This window comes from Lepisma saccharinum, chromosome 25 (genome assembly GCF_977018435.1).
Source record: "Lepisma saccharinum chromosome 25, izLepSacc3.1, whole genome shotgun sequence".
NCBI lineage: Eukaryota > Metazoa > Arthropoda > Insecta > Zygentoma > Lepismatidae > Lepisma > Lepisma saccharinum.
In genome coordinates, this window is record NC_139253.1 from 1772239 (window position 1) to 1786291 (window position 14053).

At 36.1% G+C, this 14053-nt stretch overlaps 1 protein-coding gene across 1 annotated transcript in view; it reads right to left on the reverse strand.

The window, feature by feature from the left end:
• Positions 1-806: 806 nt before the first annotated feature.
• LOC145978987 (uncharacterized) overlaps positions 807-14053 on the reverse strand; it is a 370418-nt gene continuing 357171 nt past the window's right edge. The window contains exon 41 of the mRNA XM_083112046.1: positions 807-1001. Coding sequence (XP_082968172.1) covers positions 991-1001 — 11 coding nt within the window. The 3' untranslated portion in view covers positions 807-990. The remainder of the gene's footprint in view (positions 1002-14053) is intronic.

Here is a 14053-nt window from a genome sequence, read left to right on the forward strand (position 1 = left end):
TCCAAGAAACAAGCTCTCTTGAAAAAATAAGCATCAGTTTATGGTCAAGTGAATATAGATTCATAAGGATTACCACCCACGAAATCAAATTAACTTTCCTGCAACTAACTTTTCAATAACTCACCTCACCCAAGAGTAACGTTCAAACTGTAATTTTACACTTTTTAAAATAAATTTCAAAACTTTGATATTTTACCATCAGGATTATATAAAATCCATTCTTTACAAGACATTCTCTCTGGACCTTGGGCTCCTCCACAATCAGCCTCCATTCCAATCTATCATCAATTCTTCTCCTCCATCCTTTTATTTTCATCTTCTGCAAGTTTACAGCCACGTCGTGTATCCATCGAAGTCGTGGTCTGCCCTTTCTTCTTGTGTGGTGAAGCTTTTCTCTCAACATTCTTCTTTGCATTTAGTCTTCGTCTTATAAATTACTTAAAATCCTGTTAGTTTACGAGTTTTCACATCCGTAAGTAAATCGTGATGGATAAATTTTTAAAAAAGACCAGGAAACATATATATTTATGTCTTTTCCAGGACTTGAACACAGGGGATAGGGTTGATCCGTGATAAATATTGAAAATATACAATTATTAACATTATTATTGTTTGCGTGGCCAACTATTATTTTCTTTGAAATGTATGTATTCTAAAATTTTACAAACTGAAATTAAGAGAAGATAATCATATATTTTGAAATGAAATGTTTAAATAATATACTCAGATTTTTATTATTTACAACCAATAGCAACAAACATTTTGATATAAACTATCCTGTTGCGTGCAAGGTAAATGTTACGTAATGAAAATATGAATATGAAATTTAATTTGTAATATTAAAGTATTCTTCTATACAAGGTTTAAACAATATGAAATTCATAATAACACACTTATGTGTGCACATTTCTGGCTGTAATACTTCACTGTCATCCTTCTACAGCAATGTAACGTCACTACCAGGCACTTTTTTCACTTACGCACTTCAATTCATGAACAATCTGTGAAGAGGGAAAGAAAGATATGTAAAACACAATTTCATATTATTTGGATTTAGTTTTAAACTAGTTTATCCCACCAGACTAATCACGAAATGATAATAAACGACAAATATATTACACGTATAATATTGAATTCATGAAAAAAATGAATATACGAGAGGTAAGAGCCTCATTTTAAACCTTCTTCGAGTCAGTTTGAAACAAAAATGGCTCGTCGCTCGGATCCGGTGTGCAGCTGGCCTTATTTAAAAGGAGACAAACAATGCTCTTGCAAAGGGTGGGCAAACATCTTCCCAGGGAGGGCAATGTTTTATTTGGAATTATGTGAGAGGTATTGTACGATGGTAACATATACACCACAGTATTGTTTAGCCGGTTTTACCTCATTTTTGGCAATAATCTTCAACCTTTCGGAAACTCAAACTAATCGATGTTACTCATTGACCCAACAGCTTCATTATATCTTAATTTCCTTCAAGATGTGTATTCAAGAATTTCTGTTACTTTATCTTGTAACTCAAAGTAACAACCTCTGAAAAACCTTATCCAATAATTTATTCTATTCGTTCAGTATGGTTCGGTGTTGTTTCGCACGATAGTCTTTCTCGTGTTTGTTCGCACGGTTTCTTATCTCATCGTAATCAGGGTGTTGTTTCGCACGGCTGCACCAGGCGAACAGAAAGCATAGAGGAATACGTAGGGTGACCAGACATATACATTTAAAAAATAAGACAGGGCATGGCGAAAAAGGAGGACAAAGCCCAAAAAACAAGAGGAAACCGCAAAAAAAATCGCAACACATTTGCCATTATTACTCTTAAACCTAGCTAACCCGAGGGAGCATGGCCGTATTTAGAGGGGGGGTTTCTAGGGTTCAACCCCCCCCCCGAAACTTTTGACATGTTGGATTAATGGAAGTTCAGAAGCCAATATCTGTAACAAATTTTCAATTTTTTTTCCAAGCTTCACAAAAATACAAGGAGACAATGTTGAAACGATGGAGCTAGAATTTTCATACATTTGGAATTCTGAAACTTGAGTGAAACAGGATTTATTCTCGGAATCGTAGCCAACCCGCGACCCCTCCATTATCACTTCTGCTGTCATCTTTCCAGTGTTGTTCCTGCGTCACAAGGAATATAGACTGAAGATTCCCTTATGATTGTCCCAAAATTCCCTTTCCAGCTTTTAAATTCCCTGTCCGATAAAGTCGAAAATCCCCCTTGATAGGAGTTCAAACCTACGTATTATTTCCAGTTTTGTACGATTGAGGTTACAATCCATGCACCAGGCTGTTTTTAAAAAGAATAACTGGTTCCACACTTTTCAAAATTCCAAAAATTTAATTTTAAAGTCAAACAATAAAAACTTTATGACTAAAATTTCCATCTAACTTTTAAAGCTTTTCTCTTGAAGGTATCTAAAGTTTAATGACGAAGTATAATAATTGTGCATTTCAGTACACACTGTATGAAACGTAAAAAAATAAAAAGAAACTTGTGCTGGATATTCACTCCTCTGCTGGATTGAGTAAGCCCCCTCAAGGATATATCAATAATATAGTAATTATTATTATTAGTATTATTATTATGGAATAAATTTGTTTTATTATTATGAAATTTTAATTATTATTGTACAATTATTGTTATTATTTCTATTATTCAAATTTCTGCCGACGCCCATGGGAACAATTATGAATGAACCCCCCCCACCGAATTTTTTTTCCTGCCTACGGCCATGCGAGGGAGGTGGAAAGGGGTGGGAGCCATATCAGGATTTGTTCATCTCTGTCGTTGATTCCTAGGGAAAGTATTCGTGATGGATGGCTGATCATTATGGAAGATTGTCCAACGGGAGAGAAAATTGAACTGGTTAACGATTACTTTGTACAACAATGGCTAGAAAACCCAAACATTCCGTTAGAAACGTGGAACTGCTACGGTGAGAGACACAGAACCAACAATGCTGTCGAGGGTTGGCACCACAAATGAAACTAAGCAATATCCAGGAGTTCTCCGCACACATTTTCGCTTGTAAAGGCACTCAAGGAATACGCTGCAGCGGCTTTCAATTGTTTCAGAAGAATTGAGATTGAAGGTAATCATCACAAAAAAAGGAAAACGACGTATATTAAACTTGACGCAAGGATAAAATCTATCCAGGAAAATCTGGTAAGGAGCGGTGATCTTAAAACCTGTTTGAGAAGATTGTGCTACGTGCAAAAGTTATGTTAGTGTTTATAGGATTTGTTCTTCTTGAAACAATACATTGGAAACAAAATATAAATAAATTTGTTTTTAACATTTAATTTTGTTATTTATTTTTCTAAGTCATTTTTCCTTTCCAAATTGAATAACAGTATTTATTAACGTTTTGCATCAAAGGGTTTATTAGTGTCTTTATTTTGCGGTTATTTTCATTCCTCAATTAATTTGATTTTCATTCGATTAATCTTTAATTCCTCTATGCTCTCTGTTAGCCTGGTGCAGCCGTGCGAAACAACAACCTGATTTCGATCAGGTAAGAAACCGTGCGAACAAACACGAAATCAAAGTCGTGCGAAACAACACGCAATCTTCAGTATAATGATCCTGATTCTAAAATAATCATTGTATTTGGAGTTAAAAAAATTATGTAGAATGCATTAGGAAAAAAGTTTTTATCATCTCCAATACGTTTTTTTCTCATTTTTTATATTTTACCTATCGACATGCATGTACAATAAATATTATATTCTACCCAGTTATTTGTTATCTAAAGATAACAAATAAAATATAGAGCTCTTGAACATCTAATATTGATCCGCACGTGTATCAGTGTCCAACCCTGGAAATATACGCATAAGCGTAGCATTGAAAATTGACACTTTAGTTCGGTATTAAATGTTTCGAAATATATAACGTCAGACTTGCTACAGGTAGCCTTGCTTGCAGGTAATGTGGAATTTAGATCCTTTTCTGTGCAGTTCCCTCTCCAAACAAAATCTATGTAACATCCACCACCCTCTTCTTCACACATCCAGCAAAGTTCCGTTTCTGGACCTGCGATAAGTATACCGTATTTGCCGATGTCTCAAAAACAGGGTGCGTCTTATATGCTGATAATCAATTTTTGATTACCTTCATTTGGGAAAATTTTCTCTGTCCTGAGTTAAACTATTTCTTTCTTCCTTCCTTGGAGTGTGTGAGAGCATTCCAGTTGCATTAGTAATGTACTGGAGGGTAAGAGGACCATTTATTGTATGAGGACCGAGATTCTGATTTAGAAGAGGTTTCAGTGACTCTTCATTTACCTCTGGAGATGAATGTCTGGGTTTTGACGAAGAAGATTGGAAATATATTCTTTCCTAGTTAGATTAGTGAGCTATTTACTGAAAGTAGACCTACGTATATATTACTTCATATATTTGAAATACTGTAAATGAATTATAACACTGATAAACAAGCCATAGATATCTGACATAATGTTTACATTTTCTAATGCCGTTTTTCATGCTGATTTCAAATCTGAGAACCGTTTTGCTTTATCCGGTCAGGTTTTGAAGATATCGACAAAATTTTATTTTCCATGGAACACCGTTCGTCAAAAAAAAAAAATCGTCGTTTTTCGTTATTTTTCATGCAACACCCCAATTTTTTTTCGTCGTTTGTGAAAACAGTTATACTTAATGTAATACGTCGAAATATTTTCGAGATCGCATTACTGTACTTTCATTTGTTTCTTTCTTATTTAGAGTGACAGTGGATTATGGTGTCCAGTGGTTTCATAAATTCACCAGATCTATTTTGCTATGTGTGGGGCTATCTGACAGACAAATCCTATCGGAATACTTTTATACCGTTTCTGAAGAAAGCATATGAACTATACTTTGATTCGAAGGTGGATAGTATTAAGTCGTGGGCACCACAGTTCATCTGCGTGACATGTGCATGCAACTTGCGCGGTTGGTTAAGGAAGGCGAAGAAGTACTGCTGCTTCATCTGCGAGTGGGATAGCAGATATAGGAAGCACCACTACATAAAGAAGAATTAGCCGATCAGAAATAGAATGCAGCCATGAAGTAAAAACGTCCTTCGTGTACCGTTGGTTGAGCGTGAAAAAGTTATCATGCCCCCGCTTCATTTGAAGCTGGGGCTCATGAAGAATTTCGGTTGGTTAAGGAAGGCGAAGAAGTACTGCTGCTTCATCTGCGAGTGGGATAGCAGATATAGGAAGCACCACTACATAAAGAAGAATTAGCCGATCAGAAATAGAATGCAGCCATGAAGTAAAAACGTCCTTCGTGTGCCGTTGGTTGAGCGTGAAAAAGTTATCATGCCCCCGCTTCATTTGAAGCTGGGGCTCATGAAGAATTTCGTGAAGGCACTAGACAACGACTCAGATGATTTTCTGTACCTGTACAACAAGTTTCCGGAGTTGAGTTATGCGAGAGTGAAAGAAGGTGTGTTCATAGGTCCACAAATAAGGAAGATCATTTCTGACAGCCATATCCAAGACTTACTGGGTGGTACTGAAAGAGATGCATAGGTGACATTCAAGTCAGTCGTAGCCAATTTCCTTGGAAATTATAAATCTGCTGACTATGTGAATGTTGTGCAGAAGTGCAGTAGTGTGTACAGACAGCTGGGTTGCAACATCTCCCTCAAAGTTCATCTTCTCGACTCATATCTTGGCTTCTTCCCCGAGAACCTAGGTTCAGTCAGCGACGAACATGGTGAACGTTTTCATCAGGACATCTAGCAGTCACGCTATCAGGGTCGATGGAGTACAGCAATGTTGGCTGACTACTGTTGGACGCTTCAGCGCGACATGTCAAATGCTCAGCACAAAGGCAAGCCTACAGCCAAGAAATTGAAGCCAAACACACCTTAAATTAAAGAAGTATACTCTATATGTATGTATTTTATAAATATATATTATATCTTCAATTAGATGTAACTATATAGTATATGTGTCATGTGACGCATTTGTACTATTCTCCTAGCTAAAGCCATGTTCGTTAGTACTCCATGTAGCAATAAGTGTTCTAGTGAAACCTATGTCTGTGAGTTGTTTGTCTTGATACAATGTTAATCATATATAAATGGTTGATGTCATCTCAAGAATGGTGGGTGTTACAGACAAATGGTTTGCATATTTTGAATCAACATGTTTCAATTGTCTTAGAACGCGTGTTGGATACCAAGATATCCGCCGATTTTTTTATTTTCTATTTTTTTATTAATCAGTGTAATACAGTATTCAGTGATAAAACTTTTCCCAACAAAATGTGTACAAAAAAGGGACGCATCTTATACTCCGCCAAATACGGTATATTATAAACACACACCCCGACGTGATAGATAAATTGTTAAAATCTTGTTCAATTTCATTGTGAAAATTGTTTTCTCAAAATGGTTTTTGATGTAGGGAGAAGTGACAAGTATAGGTACAAAAACAAAAATAATTATAATAAAAATGTTCTCAGAGATACAAAAATATCAATGTAAAATATACTAAATCAATTGTCTTGATATTTTAAGAACTTACCTACTTCTCTACTTTTCTTCTCACTTTTTCTCTTACTTTTCCTTTCTTTCTCTCCACCCATCGCTCTCACAAACACGCACACACACTATGTTGCATATATTTTCACCAATACTTCCTCTTTCTTGTCTCTCTCTTTCTCTTACATTTCCTTGTCTCTCTCTTTCTCTTACACTTCCTTATTTCTCCTTCTTTCTATTCCTCAGTTTTTCACCTTATTTCTTTCTGTTCTATGTTTAACCTTCATTGCCTATATATACCTACGTATTTCTCTTTCTTTCTTTCACTTATCTTATATCTTTCTTTCTGATTCTTCTCTTTATCATATTTCCTTTCTCTCTCCCTCTCTCTCTCACACACACACAAACACATTTTCTTCCAGTTTCACTAACTAACTAACTAACTAAATCTCTAGCCTTCTTAAACCCGAAGGTTCATGGCTGCAGCAACACAGGCCTTCCATCTTTCCCTATCTTGAGCAAGTTCTATATACTCTTTTCCATCCCTACCGATTTCCCTTAGGTCCATCTCAACGTTGTCCCTCCATCTTCGTCTTGGCCTTCCTACAGGTCTCTTACCATTAGGTTTCCCAACAAGAATCCTGTAAAATCCTCTTTCCTCTCTCATTCGTGCCACATGGCCTGCCCACCTAAGTCTTCTTGATTTAATTATTCTAATAATATCTGGACATGAATACAAATTATGTACTTCTAAATTATGTAACCTTCTCCACTCACCTGTCTCCTCATCCCTTTTAGGTCCAAATATTTTCCTAAGGATCTTATTTTCAAATACTCTCAATTTGTGTTCCTCTTTCAATGTAAGGGACCAAGTTTCACACCCATATAATACTACTAGCAAAATTACTGTTTTGTATATTTTAACTTTTAGTTTCTTAGATATTAAACGAGAAGACAAAAGTTTATGAAGAGAGAAGTAAAATGCATAAGCCTACTTTTTATTTCGTCTTTAATGTAATTTTCATTTGTTAATATTACTCCTAAGTATTTGAATTTGGAAACTGGTTCAAACGAGTTGTTATCAATAATTAGATTTTGATTATTACCTAACACTTGGTTTCGGCCTGTAAGCATATATTTAGTTTTCTCTTTGTTAACTTCCAAACCTATCTCTTTAGCAGTTTTGAAAAATATTTTAGCATTATTCTTAATTGTATTCACATCATCCCCCAGTAAGTCTACATCATCTGCATATGTTAACAACTGAGTCACACCATTTAATTTTAGTCCTTCGTTAGTTTCTTTTACCTTCCTAACAGCATATTCTAAGGCAAAATTAAAGAGCAATGGAGATAATGCATCTCCTTGTTTTAACCCATCATGAATTGTAAATTTGTCAGACATATTAATACCCACACGAATTTTACTTTCTGTTTCACTGGTGCATACTTTTATCATACTAACAAGCTTCTTAGGTATTCCAAACTCTACTAATATATTATATAATTTATCTCTTTTGACCAAATCATATGCTTTTTTGAAATCAATGAATAGCTGATGGACATTTTGATTATATTCCCACTTCTTTTCAAGGGTATGTCTGATGTGAAAAATTTGATCTGTAGTTGATCTGTTACGTTTAAATCCACATTGATAATCACCTATAATTTCATTAGCATATGGGGTTAGTCTTGTTAAAAGAATGTTAGATAATATCTTATATGTTGTTGAGAGTAGAAAAATTCCACGGTAATTATTGCAGTTCATTATATATCACCTTTTTTAAACACAGGAATAATTATGGATTCTTTCCACTGTTGAGGGATTTCTTCTTTATTCCATATTTAACAAATTAATTTATGAATTTGACATATTAATGAATTTCCACCATATTTAATTTACTCAGCTGGTATTAAATCAATGCCAGGTGCTTTGTTATTCTTTAGCCTTTAATAGCATCTTTAACTTCAGTCAAGTTAGGTTCTGGAACTAAAGGTTCTGCTGTGTGGACTTCATTTACTTCTGATTTATCTCCTACATGCCATCTATTTAGAATATCGCTTGGGTCAGCTAGAAAATCACCGTCTTTATCTTTTATCAAGTTTACTTTAGGTTGCCACCCCTTTCTAAACTCATTTACACCTTTATATAAATCTCTGATATTTTTATTTTTGCTGTTTGTTTCAATTTCGTTAATTTTGCTTTTCAAATAATCTCTTTTTTTACTTCTAAACGTGCGGTTAACTTCTCGTTTTATTCTATTATAATTGCTTAGATTTGTTTCATCAGAGTTATTTAACCACCTAAGTCTAGCCTGATTTCTTATTTCTATTAGATTATGACATTCATTATCAAACCATGGCTTAATTTCTTTCGGTTTATGGTATCCTATACTTTCTTTAGCTGCTGATTCTATTGAGTTACGTATGTGCTCCCAATTCTTATTTACGTCTGTTTCATTTTTATTTTCATCATCATTTAAATCCTGCAAAACATCAAATCTATTTGACAGTTTAATTTGATAATCTTTCTTAATTCTTTCATCAGTAAACTTTCCTGTATCAAATTTTAGAACTTTTAGATTTTGTTGCTTATGATTTATCACTGAGAGTCTTTCTCTTAATTTAGCAATTACTAAATAATAGTCACTGGTACAGTCAGCACCTCTATGTGTACGAACGTCAATTATACTAGTATGCCTTCTCTTATCAATGAGAATATGATCTATCTGATTATGAGTTTTACCATCTGGAGAAGACCAGGTATATTTATGGATATCTTTATGTTTAAAAGTGGTACTTTTCACAATTAAATTCTTTGAGGTTGCAAAAGTAATCAATCTTATACCATTATCATTACTTAATTCATGAAGACTTTCTTTACCAATAGTGGGGTTAGATGTCTCTTCTTTGCCAATCTGTGCATTACAGTCACCTAACAGAATTTTCATATCATACTGAGAAAATTTATCAAAGACCTGTTCTAACTCTGTATAAAAATCATCTTTAGTATTATCATCTTTATCTTCCGTTGGTGCATGTATGTTTATTAAAATAATTTTACACCACCTACCCTGTAAAACTGCATATGATATCCTATCATTAATAAATTCTACTGTTTTAAGAGCCGAGATAATTCTATTATTTATGAAAAAGCCTGTTCCAAAATTATGATTTTCAGTACCACCATAGAAAAAAGTAGAGTTTTTAGTTTTACAATTTCCTTCTCCTGGCCTCCTAACTTCCTGGACAGCTACTACATCTAATTTATACTTCACTATCTCATTAACTGTACACTGAAATGCCCAAGGCCGGTAAAGGCTCAGAACATTCCAGGTGCGTAATTTAATATCCTTAGTCCAGGGACCTCCCAAAGTAGTCCCCACCCGGAGATCCGAACGGGGGACTATTTTACCTCCGGAATATTTTACCTTGGGAACATCCATGGCCTTATATTGCTGTTTCTTGACATTTTTTTACAGTGCAGAGTTGTCAGCTCTACGTCTAACCCCCAATATAAATGGAGGAACTACTACACAAGACAAACACATACACATTAGACAGCACAATTACTACACAAGACAAACACAAACACATTAGACAGCACAATTACTACACAAGACAAACACAAACACATTAGACAGCACAATTACTACACAAGACACACACAAACACATCACAACTAGCCAGTCACGCAAATGAATGACTTTTTAGCTGTCGATCATAAATAAGTTCAATGAACGTTCATTGTCAGTTTGAGATATTTCTGATATTATACTTTTGTATATGATGAGGTTTAGAAAATATGCAGGAAATATGTAGGAAACGATCTGGAATAATATCTATTATTAATAGAGATTCTATGTGTCTGCCTCGTGCACTAGTGGTAATTGTTTCCTGTTTCACTCATTTTTTATTTATCGTTCTCTTCGTCTCACATTTCCAACGTCCCACGAACAATTTCTTCCTATTCGTGACTTGCTTCTACATAACTTGTTTTGCGTTTTGGTGGTTCGATATTTTTTGCAGTCTCAATCTTGACACAGCTGTTTCTTCCAGACTTCGCTTTTCCAATAATATTACTGAAACTAACTTTGCTCTCTACACCTTTGTCACACGTAGTATTAAATCAGTAGGGTAATATTGATTCGTCCAGTATTTGAGTATCGAATGGCTAAGTAACATATTTTCATAAATTTATTATGTATTGTGGTGCATGATCGCCTACCCTAGCTCGCTTCCTGCGTATACAATGTTAAGTCAGCAGATGAGAAGGTGCTTGGCCCCGACTTTCCGCAAGAACAGAGAATGCAATAGGCAAGAAGTCGGGGGAAGATAGTCAGTGCTCGATTGGATTGTGTTGAGACAAGAAGGAGGCTTCGATTAGTGTGAGCAAGTGTAGAGCGACCGTGCACCCTCATCGACAGGTAAGTTTTTTTCCAAAACAGGGTCTGATTCGTTATTGAATAGCATAAATAGTCCGAATTTCTATCTTTTACCTTTTACTTCCTTTAATTGTATAATTTGATGCAGTCACTTGGGGATGGTTCCCGAATATTGGAAGCATCCTCTTTTATATAGACGCCCCAAGGGGCTCTGTACATGGTGGAGGCGTAATCGATCACCCCCCCCCCCACAATGGTTTCATTTTTTCTCTTATCAGGAAATGCCGAGAACTCGAACACTCGTTGATGAATTGGAAACTACCCTCGAAGAACTGGAAACCTTCGCCATTGCCTCGACTCATATTTCAAACCGAGTCTTAACTAAAGCACAGAGGCGTAATAATCCCCTAGAACCTATAGAGCAAAACTCCTTTGAAAATAATCCACTTCCTAACCCTCATAACGTAAGCACGTCCGCATATCAAGAAAATATGGCGAGCTCCTCTAGCTCGTTCAAATCCCCATCATTCTTCGGGAAAAGCAATGAAAGTGTGCACAATTTCCTCTTAAGATTTGATAATTTGGCAACTTTTAACGGATGGTCGGCAGACAAATGTAAGGCAGCTCTTCCTTTGGCCATGCGTGGCGTCGCACTTGAATAGTTTGCTGGCGTAAAGAAAGACTTGCGATGTGCGCAGTTGACATACGAACAACTAAAGGAAAAGTTCACGAAAACGTTTCCGGACAAAGGAGACTTTCATTTAGCATAAGATAGGATCCGAGCCCGAATTCACCGAAAAGGGGAATCTGTAACGAATTACGTAGCCTGTAGAGCAGCCTTAGTGCGTAAACTAGTACCCAATATAACCGAGGACAAATTGATTTACTGGATTATAGGAGGGCTTCAAGAGAAATATCTTGAAGCGGCCGAACAGGAGTTTGATAGCTTCGAGGACCTTGTCCACTGGCTCAAGCGAGTCGAAAAGAGGAAAATTCTAGTCAAAAATAGGCAGCGTCTAGAAATGTTTAATAAAATTTTTGGTAGCGACTCTGAGCAATCTCCACCTTCAGAGCCATCTTTCGAACATGAAGAAACGCTCACCATAAGTAAAACAAAAAGCCTTTCATGAAATCAGTTCCAACAGTTGCAACCAAAGACGCAAATTTCGAATTCCAGGCATCGGGTACAACTTCACAAAACGTACGAGTACCCCAGGACGTGCAAATGTCTACTCTAGAGAAACAAATGAAAAGTTTTGCCCTAGTAATAATTTCATGCAACAGCAACAACAAATTCTCCAAGAACAAATGGTTCAAAACGTTCAAAGTCCACCTCAATCGTTTCGTTTCAATCGTTTTAACCAAGGACGTTCAAATAGAGGACAAAGAGGGAATTTCCGATCGCATAATTTTTTACCACGAAACACTGGCAATGCTTACCAAAACAACCAAGGACAAAATTTTCGTTTGGTAACTTTCAGCGTTCCAACCACCAAACGTGGAACAGACAGACTCAAACTAAGGTGTCCCAAGCATCCCATCAAACCTGATTCATCTGCAGAATTTGCAAACAAGCCAATCACACGCCAGAACATTGCCTTTTAAATTCCAATTTGAACATGTAAACACTGTACGGTATGTTGCATGGCGTTCCGGACGACCATTTAGAGTAAATGTCCTTCTTATAAAAGAAAAAGATCTGTATTTTGTAAGCGCACAGACGACAAATTATGATGGCAAATTTGTAAACATCTGTTTAGATCTAGGAGCGATGACAAGCATAATTAGTGAAGATTTCATTCCACCTAATTCGAGAACAATCAAAATTAACTCTTATATAAAGGGAGTTTCTGGACCACAAATTCATGTACGAGAAGTAGCTAATGTCATATTTCGCCTTGGAAGGAAATGGTTTCGACATGCGTTCCGCGTAGTCAATGTGCATAAACTGTATCCACTATTAGGAAACGATTTTTTGGATAAAACACGATGTAAATATTTATTCCAACAGCAGTACATTGCAAATTTCACGCTTTGGAAAACCACCTCCATTTTCTCTTTTGAAGAACGAAACTGAAGTAAACATTGTTCCAGATCATTGCATTAACAGAATTGCAGCCGAAGCAAAGCCGCAAGTGACCTTATCTAGAAAAGTTAACATTCAGCCTCGCTCCAAGATGTTCGTGCCTGTCAGTATTGAGAACACGGCAGGTAAAAGCTTGAATGTTTTCGAACCCGATCTTTCGCTTCACGGAAAACATATTTTAATCCCTAGAACACTCATAAATACCAACTCACCTATTTCGCCTGTCACTAATCCTACAACTTACAAGATGAAAATAAACAAAGGAACAATACTAGGTCATTTAAATAGTGGTGAAATAATCATGCCATTTCAAGGACAGCCATTTTTGAATGACTATCTTAATTAGCACTGCCGAAACCCTTTTTATTAATTTATTGGACTATATTACGTAATCCCGGGAAACACATACGTGGCTGGTGTAATCGCCTGCGGTGGTGTCCTTTCTACGGCTGTTGGCACCCCTCCACACACACACACACATGTCTACTAAACTTGAATGTCTGCCTTATTCATCCACTAAGCTGTCTGTCGCAATCACAAAAATTGTTCATCGCAACTATCACAAAGCCTCTCCCAACTCTCTATAAACAGTCTCTCATAACTGTTCCGCAAAAACTGCTCCTTCCTCTCCCCAGACCGTACTACGTATATATTTCTTACCAATATCCTGTTCGCGGAAGTCGGAGGATAGGCACCTGAGTAAAATGATGAGTTGTCCCCAGGCAGGAACCGAATCGACGGAACCTTGGCAGGCCATATACACCACACAGTATTTATATTTCAGGTTATTTCAAGACGTTTTCCTAACTCTCTAGTATGACGGTTGCTGGATGAAATATGTGAAGCAATAGGGAAGCAAATAATAGACCCTCGGCTTTGTAGCCTGCACTACCCACCCAGCCTCTATGTTCACAAACTGATACAAACTTTAAAATTCTACCTATAATGCCATTTAATATCATCAGAATGGAATAATGCAATATTATATGCTGTAATTAGCTATATTATATATATATATATATATATATATATATTATATAATATTATACACTAGGGTGCCAGAATAAAATAGACACTCATGATACGGAACACAAAC